Source organism: Callithrix jacchus, chromosome 2 (genome assembly GCF_049354715.1).
Source record: "Callithrix jacchus isolate 240 chromosome 2, calJac240_pri, whole genome shotgun sequence".
Taxonomy (NCBI): Eukaryota; Metazoa; Chordata; class Mammalia; order Primates; family Cebidae; genus Callithrix; species Callithrix jacchus.
Window position 1 is genome coordinate 48,182,728 of NC_133503.1, and position 22,432 is coordinate 48,205,159.

Consider the following 22,432-nt stretch of genomic DNA (forward strand, 5'->3'; position numbering starts at 1 on the left):
AGCTGACATTCTACTTCGTTAGAGCTTTCCCTTCTCTTCATTTCAAAGTCAATATGAAATCATGGAATCTTAGTACTTGTAATGTTGCTACCAGTTTATTTTGATAATTGACACAGATTTAGCAAGTATAAACCCTTTAAGTGGCTTGTGTCCTTTTGACAGGTATTCCATTTTCCCCCTCTTTTTTGAGATGCAGTCTCACTGCAACACCCAGGCTGGAGTACAATGGCACAATCTCGGTTCACTGCAACCCCCGCCTCCCAGGTTGAAGCGATTCTTCTGCCTCAGCACCCTGAGCCCAGCTAATTTTTGTATTTTTAGTAGTGATGGGGTTTACCATATTGGCCAGGCTGGTATTGTAATCCTGCCCACCTTGACCTTCCAAAGTGCTGGAATTACAAGCGTGAGCCACGGCACCTGGCCATCCACCATTTTTTTCCGGATTTCCTGTTTGGCACTATAGAATGTTCCAGGTTCATCTCATATTTCTCCATCTCAGGAGCCATTATTAGTCTACTTTTGAGGATGTCCTCAAAACTGGTCTAACAAGTCATTTCAGAAAACAAATTATTTCGCTTGAACAATATACTGTTTGATGAGTCAACACAAACTACATGGCCTGCTTAGATCAATTTACACTCGGTCCATTGAAATCTCTAGCTGTTTCAAACATACACTGCTAAAAAGGAAGACTGTCATTAAGAATGTTACAATAGAAGTGGAAGTTTTGAGGACAAACATTCCCCCTAAATGGAGGCAATGGTAATGCATTTAAAAGTATAGTCTCACAAAGTCTCACTTCAAACAGAGCAGCGTACCTGGGACACATATATTTATCTGCTTACAACACTTTACTATGCTTCATATAGATGTCTTCACATCTTGATTACATGGTTATAATTGCTTAAAAACTGGCAAAGAGATCTAAAATAATGCTTTATACCAGTTTGAGTCAAAGCAAAACTGTTCCAGACTAGTTGCGAAAGAACCCAGGAATTTACCTGCATTAAATGCTGCTGGATTTTTCAGCTGAGCTAAAAATGTCCATGGCTCATTCCAGTCAAGTAATAAAAACATATTCCTTAATAGTTCAGCAAACTTTAGGGAAAACTAGCTCATTGTCTTGGGTTCTAAAATCCTTTTGTTTGATATTTTTATTATAGTGAAATTAAACTTATGATTATTACAGTATGCTCGGCTTAAAACATTTATGAGTACTGCAACGACTAGTAGAAACAGGAAAAATCGTAATAAAATCATTTGTTGATAGGAAATCATTGTGAAAACAAACCTCAAAATATCCATTTGTAAGCCATAAGAGCATAAGCACAACCATATGGGAGGAGATAACCAGTCTCTCCCTTCATATATATTCTTTTTTATTTCTTGTTATACCTTCCCAAAACAGACATTCAACAGTAGTTAGAATGGCCATCTCCCGACATTTTAAAAAAACTGCACCCCCCAATGGGTGAACAAAGTAAAGAGTAGTAACCTAGAGTTCAGCTGAGTAAGCCACTGTGGAGCCTTAAGTGGTGAGGTCTTCCAATTTCAGAGTGATGTGTCTTCAACTTGTATCATCATTTTAGCGGAAAAACATAATTTAATTTTGGTGAAATGAGATTCATCTCGCGACAGGATTAGTAACAGCATTCACTGAATTTCACATTCTTCTTTTGTGAACTGTGAAGAAAATGAATGGTAGCTAGAAGATCAATGGGATTCCAGCTCCAGCTGCAGATGGAATGATGATATACCAGGACAAAAAACACCTATATTTTGATTTACAAAGCTAACAGCAGTTTTAAATCTGCAACTTAATTACAGACCAACTACACCACAACCTTTTCAAATGGCAAAAATACAAAAAAGTGTTACAAAAATATTTCAGAAAAAGTGCATAGTCTAAGTGCATAGTAAATAAAAGCACTGAAAAATATCTTGCTAGAGGGAGTTCAGCTTGGAAAAGTTATTACCAAAGCTAAACAGTTTTATTTTACACAAACTATACTCAAAAATAGCTTTATGAGACCAATTTCTGGCTAAAAGTATCAAAGGGTTTATTAGTCAAGAAACAAATACCTCAACCAACAAGGGTGGATAGAAAAGAAACAAAAAAGCTGCCTACCCCAAAAGTTCAGACTTAATAAGATTTCTTCAGTATTACGGTACTATCTCCCTTAATGGCAGAATGTGATAATCATGGAATTAATTATTGCTAAAGTGTTTTCAAATAAAAAAAAGAAAAAAGAAAACAGAACAAACTTGACACAATCTGACCAAACACGTGTCAATTTACAATTTCAATGTTATTTTACAAAATACCTACATTTACACAATAGGCTCCTGGCAGCATTTCCAGACAAATGTTCTTTTAATTTATCCTGACATGCTATAAATGAATAAATTACACTACTTTAAAATTATCATCGGTAAGTTTTCCTTTCTCTTGGGTCAGAGAAAAAGAAATGAGCGTGCAAAGAAAATTGAGAGGAAGCGCACGCACAAAGATAAAGACAGATAAAGAAGCAGGAGGGGCTGGGGAGGGTCAACGATCACTGAACCTCACACAGTGTGATGCTCTCCAAGGATGAAAGTCAATTGCTTATAGCCATTTCACAAGTATTTTAAAGAAAAATGTTTTATAGGAAAACCCTTTAATGCTTTCATCTTTATTCAAAATCAGTCTAGCGGGCAGCAGCTACAATACCAAGTTCTGGCAGTTGCAGTACTAGATATTGTGCCTGCAAGTCATAAAAAAAAAAAAAAATGAAAGAATGCCTTTCCCCTTCAGACAAAATAATTAGATTTTTTTTTTTTAAAGGAAAAGTTAACATGAAACCTAAATTGACTTGCAAAGGAATACCATGTAACAAATGGCTTAAAGTAGTCTATCAAAAAATCGGGGAGATTTTTATTTTATAGTGAGTCAGCAAGGCATTTTTGTTGTTTAAAAAAAAAATCTCATTTCCTTACAGAAACAGTTTTTAGTTTTTAATGAACTTGTAAACAAAAAAGCTCCCATTTCAAAATAAAAACAAAATCCCAGATCATATAGATGTTTACAGTGATTACATTTATCTAAGCAACATACATACATGTTCAGTTGTAGGATGTTAACTAAATTTCTGTGACAAATATGCTTTGTTTTTTTTTTAATACCAAGAACATTATAGAGTTAATGCAGAGTCCTAAGGATAATCTAGTAGTCACTAAGTTTTTCTTAAGTCTTCACTTTAGATGCTGTTATTTCTAGCACAATTAAGCAGGCAGAGTCTTTCATATGCTCAAACACTGGAATCTTTGGTTGCTACCATATCAGCTGGCTTGCAGACAAGAAGCCAACCATTTTAAGAATGTTTTAAGTGAACAACTTGCAAACCCCAGGGATGGAAAAACCCTAAGAATGCACAATTGTGAGCATTTACAACCATCACAACTGTGGCTGAAGACTGTTCATGCCGTTCTTCTGAAATGAGATCTCAAAGCAGTATAGTTCAAAACAAAAGGTTTTAACAAAAAATTGGCATATGCACAATTTCTCCACCAATTTGTGTGTCAACCATTTAGTTAACTTTTCCACTTGAAAAAATGCAATAGAAAACCGGACACCATGTTTCACTATCTCAGTTAATATTCACAATTACAGCGGCTACAACTCAGGATACAGCATCACCAATGCTGCCCAGAGTCAGTTTATACTGAAATTAAGTTCTTTACACCAAGTAAATGGTTGTCCACAACCACTGGCTAGTGTACATATCAACTAAAATTTCTAGATTTGGGGAGAAACAAATGCTGCTCCGATCATCTGCTCTGCTTCTTCTGTTCCTCAGTTCATGCTTAGAAACCTGGTAAAAAAATCAAAACAAAAAAAAAAATGTTAAAATTCCAAGTTAAAAATTTTAAATTATACCCAAAATATGGAAATTGGGTGGAACTGAGCCAATAATTACTTTATAGTGGCTCATGTTATTTTCTCTCTTGTGAAAAGCATTAGCTCAACCTTTTAAAACAGAAAAACATGAAATCTATACTTAAAACTAGTTTTTCTGTTTTGAATGACTCTAGGAAGGAGTGGTACAATGAATTCAAAGCCTCCCAGCATACTAAAATAATTATCAGTAATTCAAATGAGCATGTTGCTATTCACTTCTGTATTTTTAGTACCTAGAACATATTATGCACTCAAATATTTATCAAATCAACAAAAAACAGATTGCTTCACTTTAAAGAACACAATTTTAATCCTACCATGAGCAAAAACTTTTCTGCACATTATTTGGACACAAATTAAAATGTTAAGTTCAATAATTAATTCATTCAAGGATTATCTAAATTATTTTACTAATCGAAGATCAGAGAAGCAAGTAATTTCTGTAGAGAAACCTTAGATTGACCTTTGAAACTTCTTTACCAGCTGCATTAGAAAGATGGTTTTGTGATAAGCAAATGATGCTTTTCTAGCTTTATTTTCTTCTCAAGCCTACATATTCTGCACATACTTCCCTCCTCCACCACAAGTAGACCCTAGGGCCTCTACATAAGCCTTAGGCCAAGTTTGAATACAAGAAGCTTCAGGTCATAACTGCAGTTTATCTACATCTAAAGGCAAAGAGAGAAAATTTTCAGCAATAGCCTAAGAATCTGTTAAGCACCTTTTTCCATTTCACCAGATACCCACTCTGAGGCACCAATGCCCCTCTGTCCACCTCCTTACACATGAGCTAGAAACTATAGCTCCCTCTGGCCCACTCCAATCTCTCCTTACTTCTTTAAACTAGGTCAAGTTTTCCTCAATCACAAACTGCTCCTTTTCTTTTACTTTTTTTTTTCCCCCTTTTTTTCCTTTGAGATAAGAGTCTCACTCTGTAATCCAGGGTGGAGTGCAGTGGCACAATCTCAGCTCACTACAATCTCGTGTCCCGGGTTCAAGCGATTCTCCTGCCTCAGCCTCCTGAGTAGTTGGGACTACAGGTGCGTGCTAACACTCCGGGCTAATTTTTGTATTTTTAGTAGAGACGGGGTTTCACTGTGTTGGCCAGGCTGGTCTCAAACTCCTGACCTCATGATCCACCCACCATGGCCTCCCAAAGTGCTGGGGTTATAGGCGTGAGTCACTGTGCCTGGCCTCTTTTACTTTTTAAACATTTGTTGGGCCATCTCCCACGGGCTTAGTGGGAGAAATAAAATAATTCTCATGTTTATTTCTTATTATGCATATATGCCTGTTTGGGGGAAAGAATAGTAAACATATAACAGAGTAGGTGCATAATAGATCTTTGTTGCCTGGGTACTAAGTCCATAAGAAGCAAATGCCAAAAATGAAGGATAACAAAACTTTGACAATATATTTCACCACAGGGAATATTATGTGATGCATGTTATTAAGAAGTATTAGCGAGGCAAAGCTTTCTTTTAAAGGCTGTCAAACCAAACCCTTAATTAAAAAAAAGAAATCTGACTACACGCTGTTAACCAATTTCAATTTTAAAATACAGGATAAGTTTCAAGCTTCTTGTTTGGGACTTAAGAAAAAAAATTACAATACAGGATAAGCTATGCAGGTTAACAATCTAAGGATTAAACAGAAATGGCCCTTCCCCCATCAGAATTTGGTTTTAAGTCCTGCAATTATTCTTAAACACAATTTAAAAAACATGTTTTCACAACTACTAAAATTGCTGGGTTTTATCATAGTTTTCTTATGTATTGTATTAAAACTAATTGTTATGGTGAATATACCAAATGGCTTTCAAAGGGAGAACCACCATCACTAACAAACTAAAATGGAAACATGTTATACTGACAGTCAAAATACTAAGAAACTCTTATGCCTTTAATAACAGGGAAATTCAAATTGAAATATATCTGTACATCTTTTAGCCTGTTGTCTGAGGAACTGCTGAGTCAATAAATGATGACAATTGTTTAGAAACTGGTAAAAGGCTTGTCTAACAATATTCTGGTAGAATAGAGCAGTCAAATCCAGCTTCAACTCTTCAGCTGGGTCAATGGTATGATATTCCACCCAGGGTTCAACATTTCTCTGGTTAACTGTCCTAAGATGTTTCTGAAGTATGTTTAGGAAAAAAGAAAAAAAGTCAATAGGAATATTCAATAGGTATTCAACATTCAGTCTTCAAGTACTAAGCATTATTTTCTCCAATATGCATTAGTTTTTGTTTTTTTATCTTGCAGATTAGGTGGCTTATCCAGGCTTCCAAAAGTTCAAGAACCCATCTTCACTGTAATATGAGTTAAAATGAGGAATGAATCCCTTTGTTCCTAAAATAAAAATAAAAAAAAAAAAGGAGGGGGGGTAGTTAAAACAAAGCTGGATGATTAAGAAGTTAACAGCTAAATTACTTTTTAAATTTGCAAAAAGAAAAAAAAATTTTTATATAACTATATGATTAACTATATGATATAGTTATATAACTAACTATACGATAACTATATGATTTATCCCTGCTCACCCCCCAGTCTGAAATCTAAAATGTATGTTCTGGCCCAGAGAGGTGGCTCATATTTGTAATCCTAACACTTTGGGAGGCTGAAGAAGGAAGACAGCCTAAAGCCAGGAATTCCCGGGTATATATATATATATCCTGGGTATAACATATATATATATATATATTCATATATGTAAATAAACCAGGGCAACACAGTGAGACCTTGTATTTAAAAAAAATAAATAAAAGGTATGCCTTGTTTTTGATAGGCTAGACTTATAACTCCTGGGCTCAACAGAGCCTACCCTCTCAGCCTCCCCATACAGTGTGTATCTGTTCTTATTTGTAAATTAACTTCAGATGTTTCTGATTTTTAAATTAGAACCAGAAACTAGTTCAAAGGAATATTTATGTAGTACTAAGGCTTGTAAGTTTGTGATGGGGCTTCTGAAATTAGGATCCCTTCATATTTTTACAAGACAACTTTTTAAAAGATACTTTGGATATAATATTCATTATGCTATGTCATTTATACTAACTTTTCCTATAACATGTTTTTTTTTTGTATGTGTGTTTTAATTATTTAAAATAGAGATGAGGTCTCCCTATGTTGCCCACGTGGTTCTCACACTCCTGGGCTCAAGTGATCTTCCCATCTCGCCTTGAAAATGCTGGGATTATAGGAGTGAGCCACGGTGCCTAGCCACTTGTGTGGTTCTTTTAGTTGCACATAATTAAGCTTGGAGAATTTTAAATCAAATTGACAGTATCTAAAGTTAAAGAAAAATTAAAAAAAAAAAAAAAACCCTATTATTCTTCTTTCTGTACAAAAACTAAAGGAAGTGTTTAATACTACAAATGAGATAAATGACAATTTTTAAGTATAGGAAGTATACATCATTCCTAAACAGCATTAAAAAACAGACTGAATTCTTCTGTCTTCCTTATAACAGAATTCATTCTGCTACACATTTCTGATGTTACAGAGTTTTAAAATACCTGTTTTAATTAATTCTTTCCCCAGCTGGTAAATGGTCTGCATTAAACACCACCGAGTCCCAGCAACACTGTATTCTTCTAGGTCTTCTAACAGTTGTGCTATCATCCAGAAGATCTAACAAGCTGCAAAATTTGAAGGTCCAGCAGCCTTGGAGAAGTGGACTCCAGATGACCACAAACCAACTCTTGCACTTTCATCTGCATTTCCAGCTGGGTTATTTAGATCTTTTCTTTCCAGCTTTACTATCCACAGTAAAAAAAATCTGACAAAAATTCAAGGCTTCAGCAAGATGTAGTTCCCTGGTACTTCTTTGGATTGAGTGTATTCAGGGCAGTGTATTCAGACTGATCAGTTGGTCCAGGTATTTCAAGATCTTCCCCTGTGATCTGGTTGTGCTGCTGAATGACCAGCACATTCCTAGCAGCAATTGGCAACGTCAGAAAAAGTTAAACTAGACATAAATGGTAGATGCAGCCCAGGAAAACTGGAAGGTAGTTCAAGGAAGACTGTGGACATGGTCAATTTGATAGAAAAATAACTATTTGTAATCTCCTTTGAATGTCAACACTTTGATAGCTATCTATATTAACGATAAAACTCTACTTGGTAACTATGGTTAGGGTAGTAAACAGATGGGTTAGAGAACCCAAAGGTAAGAATCCACCCTTTGGGCTCACTACCTTCTGAAATTCTCCCCACCTCTGCCCTCAACTAAAGAAACACTGAACTTCATGGGATTTTGAATGGTCTAAAAATATTTCCTTTTCCTTTACTTATTTTTAATGTCTTGAAAAATACTTTTTTGATAATCACATATAGTCAAAGGGAGAGAAATGGATTTTGAAGTGTGTTGGTGTGAAACGTATGTATTTTTCTTCTGAACATGAATAAAAACATTAATTATAATCTTGTGGTAATTGAACCTTAAAAACCAGTACAAATAATAATTGGCATAAAGGGAAAGGCCTTGTTTCTTGATCTTTTGATGGGCTTTGGAATGGAGTATTTGAAAAGCCCTAAAGAACATAACAAAGACAAAAGTCTGTCTATTATTTAATAGGTCCACATTAGCTACATAAGCCAGACTTTAAACATTCCTATTAAGTTACTAAAACAACACCATTTTTACTAGAGAAATATTAGATATATTTTTCAAAAATAACCATATAAAACATTAGTAAATGTTACCATTTGAGGGATTTTCCTACATTAGAGATTTACTTGCTTAAAGTACACTCATGACAATTCAATAATACTAAAGCCTCTGAAAATTTAACTCTGTCAAGAGATAAAATGCATTTAAAAAGCACCTTTCAAAAATTCTTTTTTATGACACAGGGTCTCTCACCTCTTGCCCAGGCTGTAGTGCAGTGGCATGATTACAGCTCACTGCAGCCTCAACCTCCAGGGCTCAGGTGATACTCTAATCTCAGTTTCCCAAAGTAGCTCGGATCCCAGGTGCGTACCACCACGCCTAGCTTTTTTGGGGGGGAGTGTTGGAGGGGCCAGACAGGGTCTTACTATGTGGCCCAGGCAAGTATAGACTTCTGGAGTCAAGCAATCCTCCTACATCCTCCCACCTCGGCCTCCCAAATGTGTTGGGATTACAGGCACAAGCCACTGCGCCTGTCTTAAAGTTTTTTAACTAGAAAAACCTAGTAGGATGTTTTCATCATTATTAAAAGGATTTATTGGGATCAATGAATCATTGAGCTGTATGAGTTCTTTTTTTTTTTGAGACAGTATCACTCAATCACCCAGGCTGGAGTACAGTAGCTCAATCTTGGCTCACTGTAACCTCTGCCTCCCAGGTTCAAGCAATTCTCATGCCTCAGTCTCCCAAGTAGCTAGGACCACAGGTGTACGCCACCACACCTGGCCTCAAGTGATCTGCTGGCCTCGGCCTCCCAAAGTTCTGAGATCACAGGCATAAGCCACCATGCCCAATTGAGTTATTTCTTAAATAAAAAACCACTACAGTGGACCTGAAGAGACGATGCTTTCAAATGCCCTTGTTACTTAGAGACTGGAAGCAGAATAACCCAGGGCAACTGCTTTCTAATTCCAAAACTCCTAGAAGATTTTATAAAGAATAACCTGCTAGGGTGGGGGTAGAAATTAGGAGAGTATGTTCCTAATGCTTATTTCATGCCTAAGACCCCAGACCATCCGTATTTTCATGGCTTATGAGGGTTTCATATAAGATTTGTCTTGAGCACTAAGTTTTGTATTAAAAAACAAATGGGTGTTTTCAAGATGTCAAAGAGCAAAAAGAAGTCTGTGTTAGGTGAAGTGGCACTTTTTGGTAGCAATACAGATGCTTGGAAGTGTATCTATGAAGAGCAGTCAATGACATATGATGTGTTTTATGAAAAGTCTAATTTTTCAAGTCCATGATAATTTGTATGACCATTGTGTCTAATGGTGCTATAAAATTTGTATAAGATTTTAAGTTGCTTTTATGAAAAACAGCTACAATACAAAACAAGGATTAAACAAGTTAAATTACAGTTCCCCACCCTCCCAAGGAAACATCCCAACTGAGTGGATCCTACTTCTCATCTTTACAACCTGGATAAGGCAGGACAAAAATTCTGCTCGTTTATTGAAAAAGAGACACACAGTAAACTAACTAAGGAACTAACTCAAAAAAAGTTAATTCTTTCTGAAGTTTGCTGAATGCCTGAAGTAAAATGTTCTAGGTCAGATGAGATTTCAATCTAATTATAGTTACAGAAACTGCAACTTGTGATGATCCTATTATCCCAGCTAGCTTTAGGCAGAATTGGTCTCATTTTGTGAGAAAAAGCAAATACACTATAGGTGTCAGGTGTAGCAAGTCCTTGGGTTAGAGACTCTTACTTAAATGGTAGGACTATTTTTCAGTGACACTAGCTACACAACACATTATGAACTTCTTGGCACTATGATTAGTTATACAATGATTAAAACACTCAAAAGGGGCAATTAAGGACCAACTGAGATGCAGAGGCAGAGCACTGTGCGAACATTAGTGTTTGCTATTCTGAGTTTAAATGTCACCATCTGAAAATCCCAATGACAATAAACCATCAACTTTGAATCCTTCCCAAATACAGAAACATGTAAGAAAAGCATTTCAACTTCATTCCTAACAGATGAGCTCCTGGGATGAGGATGACATCCGTTAATAATATTTCTTGAAAAGTATCTTCAGATTAGAATCTACTTTTAAATTATAAAATAGTTTAAATACAACACTAAAAATGTGAAGCAAATATTAATCTATAAAGGCCAAGTTCAGACTAGAGCAGTCATTTAGAAATTTAAAAATTACAAACCAAAAGCCAAATCTTACTTGCCCACTACTTCCAGAAAGTAGGCAGGTATCAGGAAGTAAGCCCCAGAAACGGGAAAAGAAAAATAAAACATGAAAATGGGAGTCAAACTGTATGGCAACAGTGTGCCCTAACAGTTCTACTTCTTACAGGCAGTAAGAGTGCCAGAGAAAAGTAGAAAGGAAATAGACCAGCAGTTTCAATGGCATTTGCCCCAGTCATCTCCAATTTGCAAGGCCTGACTGTAGATTTCAACTGCACATTAAACCAGAGAGCCTGATATTTGCAACATTTTAAAAAATAAAGCAAAAAGCAAAGAAATTATTTTGAAATTAAGATCATATGTAGTTAAACTGCAAATAAGAGAATTATTTTAGTGACTAGAAAAGATGTGCTGAGTTTTGCAGTTATGTGAGCATTTAGGAGAGTAAATGAAATGCTCTGTAACTTCAGGGGTAATGCCAGACTCACCTCTTGATATTAGATCATGTTCACAATTTTCCGTTTTAAATGCTAAAGCATTAACATGCAAAATAAAAAATCTTAACATTGTTAGTCTGAAATAAAGTCAAAATATGGCTAACCAAATTCATTATTAGAAATCAACAAGTGTTAGGTCTAGGATTTTGGATTGATTGATTATATTATATTATATTCCCAACACCAAATTTTTGGAAAGGGGGTTAATGAATGAGTAAAAAAGATGCAGTTGTTAAAAAATGACCCAAAATCCCAAGAGAAATGATATAATATACACACATATATGTATATACAAATACATATACATATATATGAACAAGGACATTTGGGTTTAAAGTTAGTAGTCAAATTTTCCAAGGACGTCTTTTTTTTTTTTTTTTTTTAACACAGAGCCAAATTTTTTTTGTATTTTAAAACCACCTCCTTGATCTAACACTGTTAGAAATGAATGAATTACCCAATTTTGTATTCAATTTTTTCCCTGTAACGTCACTTGGTTCTTGGCTACTAACCTTTCATGTTACTCTTGGTTTTGTCAGTTTGCTTGCCTGTGGGGGTTTGGGCCTGCTGACCCTGCCCACTGGAAGAGGCTGCCTGCTGTGCTGCTTTCTGCTTTAACATTGTCCAATCAAATGTGTAGTCATATTGATGGTTCAGGGTCCTGGAAAACGTAAAATATTTTATGTTAATCCTTCAATAATAGAGTCCAGTTATATAACTTACTAATGTTTTAAGACAGTGAGGGCACTTCTTGACACAACGAGTATTTCCTCAAGTGTGGCAGCTTCTAAAATACTTCTCTTATTATAGATGAAAAAGGCAGCATGAAAACTGAAACACCGAGTCAAACTATCAATTATCTAGGGGAATACTTATAAGAGGAGGTACTTCCTAAAAACAAGTAAGAATAAATATTCAACTGGAAGTTTAGGAATATCTGACTGGTACCTTGGGAAGACACTTTCCCAGGGTTAAAGGGTTACCTGCCTTTTTTTTTTTTTTTTTTTCTTTTGAGACAAAGTTTTACTCTTGTCACCCAGGCTGGAGTGCAGTGGTGTGATCTTGGCTCACTGCAGCCTCCCAGGTTCAAGCAGTTCTCCTGCCTCAACCTCCCAAATAGCTGGAATTACAGGCGCCTGTCAACATACCCAGCTAATTTTTGTATTTTTAGTAGAGATGGGGTTTCATCATGTTGGCCAGGCTGGTCTCAAAAGCCTGGCCTCAAGTGATCTGCCAGCCTCAGCCTCCCAAAGTGCTGGATGTTTACAGGTGTGAGCCACTGTGCCTGGCTGGATTACCTCAATTCTTATTCTCTTTCAACTAAGAGTTTGAGCCACATGTAATGTATTCTGTGCCAACCCCCTATCCCCTACCGCCCAGCACCACTACCTTGTTCAAGACCAATTCTGGGTTATGCCTAAGGAACACTACCCTAGTTTAGGACTGTCACCACTTGATCAGATTCCATGACTATGCGATTATTTTAATTGCTTTTCTATTTGATACTGTACCAAAGTTGGAGAGTTCCACAGGGCGCTAACAGTCACTTATATCTAATGTGAATTATAACTATTCTAGAAAAGTCGCATTCTACTTTGAGTCTGATTCAACTCTCTATCCACTCCAAACTAAAATCATTTGAATAATATTTACACTACAAATAGAAAAATGCCAAATTGGTCCCAAATAAATCTGTTTCTTAAACCTTTTATTCACATTTGTTAGATCTGCTTCACTTTAGTATTTATCAAAATGAATGTTAGGTAGATTTAACCAATTTCCCTCACAGTTTAAAATCTTAAAAATACCTTAAAAACTGACCTGAAAAGAATGCGGAATAGCTGCCTCAGATACATGTAATCTGGGGCTTCCTCAAAGCGTAGCCCACGACAATAGTTTAAGTACATGGCAAATTCTGCAGGAAACCCCTATAGGTTCAAGGGTTAAAACAAAGTTAAAAACAAACATTGCAAGATACAAAACAAACAAACAAACAAAAAAACACATTTAAGTACAAGCAAAAAGATGTTTTTGGGTGGCATATTTTACCACTTCATAGGAAGCTATGAGAGCTAAAATAATGACTTGGTCTCCTCATAAATTAAAAATTTCATGACCCTACCCACCCTATTATGTACAATATTGGTAGAAAAAAATACATATGCTTTTCCCATACAGTGCTCTTCTCTTCCTACACAGTACTATGCTCTTAAATAACTTACATAGCCTACTTGCACTGGTATAATCTCAGCTCACTCCAACCTCCACCTCCCAGGCTTCAACCGATCCTCTAATCTCAGTTTCCTGAGTAGCTGGGACTACAGGCACAAGCCACCATGCCCAGCTAATTTTTAATATTTTTTGGTAGAGACAGGGTTTTGTCATGTTGCCAAGGATGGTCTCAAATTCCCAAGCTCAAGCGATCTGCCCGCTTTGGCATCCTCAGTCTCCCACAGTGCTGGGATTATAGGCATGAGCTACCATGCCCGGCCTTCAGAGCTTCTGAATGGTTGGTTGCATGATATTCTACCTAATATATACATCATTAACTTGTTCCTTATACTTGAACATTTAGATGTATTCTAATTTTTCTCTGTTATTAATAATACTGCTAAATATATCTGTAGGCATAGACTTTTTCAATTTAGTTTCTTAGGAAAGATTCTCAACAATGTATAAACATTTTTAAGGCTCTAGATATTAGTCACCAAAAGGATTTCCCCAATCAGCAATGTGGAAATACAAAATATGAAAACAGCACAAACCTTTCTATCTCCTCTCCTAGAGTAAATGCCAATGTGGAGACTGATGAAGTTAAAGGAGGCAGTCTCTTCCTACAACCTTATGATTTTGAATAATTTCTCACTTCCTGGAGTTAGGCAGGATAAAACGGAAATACCTGCAACGTTTTTTATTGATTGCCCTGATATAAATTGGGTGACCACTTGAAACATGCGTATGTTAAAAGGTGTGCAATAATACATATTATACATCTAAAACTCTTAACATTTACATACATTTATGGTCTGTGTTAATGGGAAACAGCATGACAATGAAACTGAAAAGAATCTCACAACTTTAAAATTACTATTTTAACTCTCACTGATTTCTTCCCTCAACTATTTTTTTGTATACTGCTTTGTACTTAATTTCAGGTATACAATTCTTTTCTTATCTGAAATACCTTCTTTTTATGGAAGAGATCATGGTTATTCATCATAACACAAATATCTTTCTTTCTTTCTTTCTTTTTTTTTTTAAGATGGAGCCTCGCTCTGTTGCCAGGCTGGAGTGCAGTGGTGTGATCTCGGCTCACCACCACCTCCATCTCCTGGGTTCAAGCAATTCTACTGCCTCAGCCTCCCAAGTAGCTGGGACTACAGGTGCGCACCTCCATGCTTGGCTAATTTTTTGTATTTTTAGTAGAGATGGGGTTTCATCATGTTATCCAGGATGTTCTCAATCTTTCTACCTCGTGTTCCACCGGCCTCGGCCTCCCAAAGTGCTGGGAGCCATTGTATCTGGCCATCCCTCTCTATTCTTAAACTCAATTGCCTTTCTATGAAATTGAAAATTTCAGGAAAAAATGAGTGTGATTCAAACTGTCTTCTGTATTTCTGTATTGCTGGACAATTGCTATTTTGGATTGCTCCAATCTGTCTGTATGTTTCCCTGTTCCTTAATGTACTAATCATTGATACCTTTCCTTTCCAGCACTAGTTTAGGGTAAGGAGACTATTTCCTACTTTTTCTTATAGATTAATGAGGTTGTATTGAAATGTTTACCTTTCCTGTGTATTTTCCCCAATTTTCAACAGATTAGAGAGCCCTAACAAACCAGAAACATAAAACACTTAATCTACTTAAACATTTGTTGAGACAGGGTCTTTACTCTGTCACCCAAGTTGGATTGCAGTGGTGCAATCTTGCAGCCTCGACCTCCTGGGCTCAAGCTATCCTCCTGTCCCAGCATCCCCAACAAGCTGGGATTATAGGCATGCGTTACCATATCGGGCTAATTTTTGTATTTTTTGTAGTGATTGGGTTTTACCGTCTTGTTTAGACTGCTCTCAAATTCCTGGGGCTCAAGCGATCCACCCACCTCAGTCTATCAAACTGGACTACAGGTGTAAGCCCGTGTACCCAGCAAAAACACTTATTTAAAAAGACCCTATGGTAAATTTAAAATGGTGAATAGCTACCTAACTGGATGTTACAAGTTCCAGGACTAGCCAATAAAATTTTCCTTTTTCTTCTTGGATCATTCATTCATTTATTCACTCATATGAGACAGAGTCTTACTCTGTCACCCAGGCTGGAGTGCAGCAGCGCAATTTCAGATCATTGCAAGAAAGCCGAGACCGCACCACTCCAATTGGCACCTCCTGGGCTCAAGTGATCCTCTGCCTCAGCCTCCTGAGTAGCTGGGACCACAGACGTGCATCACTACACCCAGCTAACTTTTGGATTTTTGGTGTATAAGGGATTTCACCATGTCACCCAGGCTAGCCTCGAACTTCTGGGCTCAAGCAATCTGCCCGCCTCACCTCCTGACGTGATGGGATTGCAGGCATGAGCCACTGTGCCCAGACAGGAAATTTATCTATTAAGGTAGAAAAGGGGTCTCCTTATGTTGCCCAGGCTGGTCTGAATTCCTGGGCTGAAATGACCCTACTGCCTTGGCCTCCCAAAGTGCTGGGATTACAGGCTTCATTGTGCCTGGCTTCATTTATGTTTTTCAAAATATTCATCATGCATATTTACCTTACATAAAACTTCAACAGGAGTGGACATCTTCTTTTCACTAATCTTTTCATATTTTTGTTTCTTTGTTGCAGCCTGTGGAAAAGAATCAAATCAAAAAGATATACTCAGTGCTACTGGGAAGAACCTTAGTAGTTTAATGCACAAGACATGTAAACATATACCTGTGAGACTCAAGAGAAATTTTAACCCAGAATTTAAAAAATCAAAGTACAATATATCTTAAAAAAAGCTTTTCCCAAACTGTTAACTTCTGATTAAGTTTCTTCTTTAAGAACATAATTTTAGGGGGCAGGGCTGAGGCCACTGACACAGTAGCAGTGGCAGAGTCACCTGGCCAGCCTCGGGACCGGTCACTGGCCGGCAACCAACCGTCCAGTAGCCTCAACCACTGCCTCTTAAAAAAAAAATAAAGAAACAACATAATTTTAGCTACAGGGAAAGGGTGAATCTAATAGGAATATATGAATATCGTATATTCATATGAGTATCTCAGATTTAAGTAAAAATGGCTGGAACCATAATTGAAAAGCGCGCTCTCTCACTCTCACTCTCTATATATATACACACACACACACTCACACACTTTTTTATTTAAGGTGAGGTCTCACTATGTTGCCCAGGCTGGAGTGCAGTAGCCATTCATAGGCTCCCCAGTAATTTCCTGGGGCCTCCAACTCCTGGCCTCAAGCAATCCTCCTGACTCAGCCTCTCAAGTAGTTGGGACTACAGGTGTACATTGTCATACCCAGCTGAAAAGCATTTTCTTTCTCTTTTTGAGACAAGATGTCCCTCTGTTGCCCAAGCTGCAGTGCAGTGGCTTAATTATAGCTTGCTGTAGCCTCTAACTCCTGGGTTCAAAGCAATCCTCCTGGCTCAGCCTCCTGAGTAGCTGGGACTACAGGCATGTGACACTGCATCCTGCCGAGTTTTTTTTTTTTTTTTTTTTTTTAAAGTAGAGGTGAGTCTTGCCATATCGACCAAGCTGATCTTGAACTCCTGGACTCAAGTGATCCGCCCACCTGGGCCTCCCAAAGTGTTGAAGATTACAGGCATGAGCCAATATGCTCAGCCTGAAAAGCATGTTCTTAATCCATGTTCAACAAAAAGGGCAAAGGCATCAGATTAATATAAATAATTTGTTCATCGTTTAGGGACATTAATACATGGAGTTAATTGTATAAGTCACAATTTTTTTCTAAACTAAAAATACTCTTATTGGATAAAGCTACCTAGCCAAGGACCAGGCACTATACAACCAGCTCACAACCACTCAATAAATACAAGTCTTCCTTTAAAGAATTGGCAATATATCAAAATAGCCATTAAATTTAGGACACACCAGCAGCAGTAGCTCCTATCTGTTATCACAGTACTTTGGGATGCTGAGGCGGGAGAATCACTTGAGCCCAAGAGTTGGAGACCAGTTTGGGCAACACAGTGAAGCACCATCTCTACAAAAAATTTTTTAAAACTTAGCTGGGCATGGTGGCATGTTCCGGTAGTCCCAGCTGCTTGGGAGGCTGAGGTGGGAGGACTGCTTGAGCCCAGGAGGTTGAGGCTGCAGTGAGCCACAACTGTGTCACTGCACTCCAGCCTGGACAACAGAGTGAGACCGTTCTCCCATCCCAGCAACCCAAAAATTAGAACACAGTGATTATTAACACATACTCACAAAAGCAATGGTGAAACTCCTAGCTAATAGAAACAAAATGTTACTATACGTATTGCATAAATGACTAGTATTGCTGGAGAAACAGATTTTGCTGTACTTAAAAACATACATTTTCAACATAATGGTAACAGATCAAAATGAGAATACCTCCACCTTTCTTAGTCCATGCCCACTTCCGTCTAGACAGCTACCAGTGGGTACCAGCTTACTGTTCTCTCAGAGGATATTGTTCTTCAGCTGAACTAAGTTCTTACTAAAATGATCTGGTTTCATTTTCCCAAATAAAAGGTATAAAGCAAATTAAGGTTAATTCTTTATTATCTCAGATTTAAAAAGGAACGTAAATTTATCTTTTCCAACATACTTTTATTCTAAAAAAGAAAGAGAAAAATCTGATAATGTGTGATTTACCTTTAGCCCTTGCCACGGCAGGCTGGTTCTATTAAAATACATCAAAACATATCCTAATGATTCCATGTCATCTCGGCGACTAGAAAAGAGAACGTGATTTTATGAACTGGAACTGTTATTATAAAAAACATATAAGAAAGCCAAGCACCCAGAAGACATGTTCCCAAATGTGGAGGGAACACTATTTGATGTCTTATGCAAGAAGCTACTATTTAAGGTGATTTTTAAAAGTTCATGTGTTACCTCTAAACAAAACTTTTCTCATGGAATCCAAAATCAGACAAACAACTGTCTTACAATTTAATTTTATTTATTTCTTTTTTTCACTCTTCACACACACAAAAAAAACCTTAAAGATAACAATTTAATTTTAAAAGAACAAAAAGGATTTAGCTAAACAATTCTCTAGAGAAATGAGCTTAATGAATCAAGCAGGGCAACATTTCTAAATTTTGCAGAAACTCATCAAGATAACTTAGGAGGCTGGGCTCAGTGGCTCACGCCTGTAATCCCAGCACTTTGGGAGGCTGAGGCGGGTAGATCACCAGAGGTCAGAAATTCAAAACCAGCCTGACCAACATGGAGAAACCCCATCTCTACTAAAAAAAAATATGAAACTAGCCGGGCATGGTAGCAAATGTCTGTAATCCCAGCTACTCGGGAGACTGAGGCAGGAGAATCGCTTGAACCTGGGAGGTGGAGGCTGTGGTGAGCCAAGGTCTCGCCATACCCCTCAACCCTGGGCAACAAGAGCAAAACTCCATCTCAAAAAAAAAAAAAAAAAAGTGCTGAAAAGGAGTTTACAACTTAAAACTAATGGAATATCTGAACATCTATATCAATGTATTCACACATACATATCTATACATACAAATATACAGATAGATAGGTTTAAGGATAGGTAATTCTTTGGCATATAGGACAAATGACATTACAGTTTAACCTAGGATATTCAGATATTCATGGGTATCTTAAGCTTGAAATCATTTGTATGAGGTTCTTAAACCTGGACGCATACCATTGTTTTTTCCAATTACTTCTATGTTTGTTTTAATGAATGAAAAGTGAGTAGAAAAGATGAACTTGAAACTCTAGAACTCATATGAAGAAACAGAAAGAGAGCAGAGACTGAAATTTTCTTACTTTAAACTAGATCCTATTAATTGACATATTTGAGTGAAGTATAACAGGAGATTAACATTAACCCCCTTTTGGTTTGTTAGGACACTAATAACATATTTTCAGCTGCAAAAAGAAATTTCAACATTGCACTTAGGCTTCTAACTTTCAATCAAGCAGTATTTTCCCCTCAAGAAACAACCTGCAACAACAACAACAAAAAACTAAAATACCTCATTTAACTGGCTTCTCAACGCTGGCTAAAGCAGCAGGTAAAATGATTAATAAGCATCCTTCAAATCCTCAGCCAAGAAACATTCTTAGACATTGTAAGGAACTAATTAAAATATTTCAAGAACCCCTTGACGGCTTCTGCTATGGCTATGATAAGCACATTCCATTTTCTAACTTACCTTTGCTCAATACCAAGATGTGCATTGATGCTAGCATATCGGGCAGTGCCAGTGAGGTTTTTATCTTCTCTGTATGGTATGTGTTGCCTTGTCCTGTTGTCTCTGTACTTTTTGGCCAAACCAAAATCAATAAGGAATAACTTTAAAAGAGAAATACAGAAACATTAGGTTTCCAACCTTGTTCAATTAAACTGCTTCTTATTCATTAAATGGAATCTATACTATGCATTCAAATATATCAAAATAAAGTATCCCAAGTATTACTAGAACAGATAATGAACAGACTTAACACCTCCCATAAGCTTTTACTAGTCTTCATCATTAAATCAAATTTTTAAAAAGTCTAGTAGTTTATTCTCGTCGTTTGCAAATCTCACAGGCCCATTTCATTACATACACAGGAGCCTGTCTTTATAAAGTAAGTAGAGAAATGTATACAAGACTGACAGCAGAAGTGACAAGTGTGCTACTTGTCATAATGACACCTGATAGTCTGTTACTATCGGTAAACAAACATCAGGTTTCAAAATCTAGATATAAGGGCCAAGAGCGATAGCTCATGCCTATAATCCCAGCACTTTGGAAGGCTGAGGCGGGAGGATCACTTGAGGTCAGGAGTTCAAGACCATCCTGGCCAACATGGCAAAATCCCATCTCTACTAAAATTACAGAAATAGCCAGGGGTGGTGGCAGGCACCTGTAGTCCTAATTACTCAGGAGGCTGAGGTAGGAGAATTGCTTGAACCCAGGAAGCAGAGGTTACAGTAAGCCAAGACTGCACCATTGCACTCCAGCCTGGGAGACAGAGCAAAAACTCCATCTCAAAACAAAATAAAACAAAAAAAACAGATATATGCTATCTCAACTCCTCCCTCCTACAAAGGCCAACAGAATGCTTGTTATCTACCCTAAAAGTCTAATACTGGCAGCGAAACAAAGCCTTTTTATTAATAAAAAATACTACTTAGCACTGACACAATACACGTGTTAGGCTAAACTTCTGGAAAATTTAACAAGCTGATATAAAAATCCCCCCAAAAAGCACTTAACATTTAAATCAGGGTGGCTTACAATTAGTAGTTTAAGTGAGCTAACTAAAAACAAAACTAGTGTTTAAAACAAAATAACGTTTAGTGTTATCTTGTCTATATGGTACTCGAGGAATAAGTTATTCATTTGGTTTTTTTTTCTTTTTTGCAGCAGAGAAACCTGAATAAAGGGTATTCATTTATAATGTAGCTAATTGTTCTATATAATTCAACTTTACACTCTAGAATTTAAGCCTTTTATAAGTAAATAACTATTTTTATGAGAGGGAAAAAAAACCCTCCAAAACATATTCATTTTACCTATCATATGAAGAGAAATAATCTTTCCTTAAGATTTTGGCCTTGGTCATAAAATCACCTATTATGCTATATTTTAATAATAGTTAATCTACAATTATTATTAAGCTGGGCAGGTCTATGTTCCCTTAAACTATATAGACCTAGTCTATTGTTCTCTAGTTATTCCTGCATTTTGTAGTTCTTCTCTCCATTAGGCTATTGGGTCCCTTTTGCCAGTTTATAATTTGTGATGTGCAGGGAAACACAATCACCTAACCTGCAGATTTCATGTCAATAAATAAATAAATAAATAAAGCAAGTTACTGATTTAGGTTATAAAGATCTGACCAAGTACCTCTCTTAGGAGCATGAGTAACATCTATTTCAGCCAAGCATTATAACCTATTCTCAATTATACTCTGAACAATAAGACACTGACATTTGAGCTTCAGTCACCATGTCGACGAGATACTTATTTTTACTTAGTTCACTATAAAAGAATGAAGACTAAATTATTAGTAAATGTTACTAGATGATGAAAACTCTCCAAGTAATAAGATTAAACTCCCTTCCTAAGCAATCAAATAATTATAGGAAAATTAGTGTTGTAAAACACTAAGAAATAAAGTTCATACTTTAAAAGTTTCTCTTGATATGAAAACCAGCTCAATACACAAATATTAAAATGAGCAAAATACATTTATTAAGCAAAACAAAAATGATGATTAAGTTCTGCAGATTCATAGTGAAAACAAAACATGGGGAAAATAAACACAAAAGGACATTCAGCTTCATGGTATTTTAAAAATATCTCTGAGGAATATGTAGACTTTGAATGAAGAGTGATTAGTACATAGAATTTCCTCTAGTGCACATTTTCTAGGATTGCTTCCTTTGGTACTTTTAAATGAAGGATAAAAGCGAAGAGCTCTGACATAAGTATGTCTAACAGTTTCATTCATGTCTAAATCTACATTCAATAGCTTCATTTGTGACTGAATAACCAGATACTTTCTCACAACCAAAAGACTGCTTTATAAAAATTCAGTGTTCACTGGAGAGTTCTTTCCTCCCACAATGCTAAAGGAGGAAACCTTGTTTATCAAGAAACTTTATAAATATATAAACACTTTCTTAAACATCTCAATCTTTAATATAAAAACAAAAATCTAAAAAGCAAATAATTTTAAATGTTCTCCTTTTATAAAAACTGAAAATATGTCAGGAAAAAATTTACTACTGAACAAAGCCTATTCTCAGCAAACAAGTGAATAGGAAACTACTTAAAATTAAAAAAGGAAATAAAACTCTTGGTAGTTCATTACCTTTGGGTACTTATCAAGCTTCTTTATTAGCTCTCTGTATGCTTTACAGTTTAAAACTAATAAATATAGGTTGGGTGAGGGGCTCACGCCTATAATCCCAGTTCTCTGGGAGGCCTAGTCGGGCGGATCATGAGGTCAGACATTC

General features: G+C 36.6%; 1 protein-coding gene across 6 annotated transcripts in view; it reads right to left on the reverse strand.

The window, feature by feature from the left end:
- Nucleotides 1-1,139: 1,139 nt before the first annotated feature.
- The window catches only part of CSNK1A1 (casein kinase 1 alpha 1), a 58,653-nt gene continuing 37,360 nt past the window's right edge, over nucleotides 1,140-22,432 (reverse strand). For 2 of the 6 annotated variants that reach the window (XM_002744358.7, XM_008987668.5), the window contains 6 exons: nucleotides 19,635-19,774; nucleotides 18,103-18,181; nucleotides 16,017-16,091; nucleotides 13,074-13,180; nucleotides 11,801-11,913; nucleotides 1,140-3,851 (listed from right to left, as the gene is read on the reverse strand). In XM_002744358.7, the coding sequence (XP_002744404.1) occupies nucleotides 3,844-3,851; nucleotides 11,801-11,913; nucleotides 13,074-13,180; nucleotides 16,017-16,091; nucleotides 18,103-18,181; nucleotides 19,635-19,774 (522 nt within the window). In that variant the 3' untranslated portion in view covers nucleotides 1,140-3,843. Of the gene's footprint in view, nucleotides 6,289-7,454; nucleotides 11,914-13,073; nucleotides 13,181-16,016; nucleotides 16,092-18,102; nucleotides 18,182-19,634; nucleotides 19,775-22,432 lie in introns of those variants that run through there. The other 4 variants (XM_002744357.7, XM_002744356.7, XR_013531487.1 and 1 more) reach the window with 3 other exon arrangements.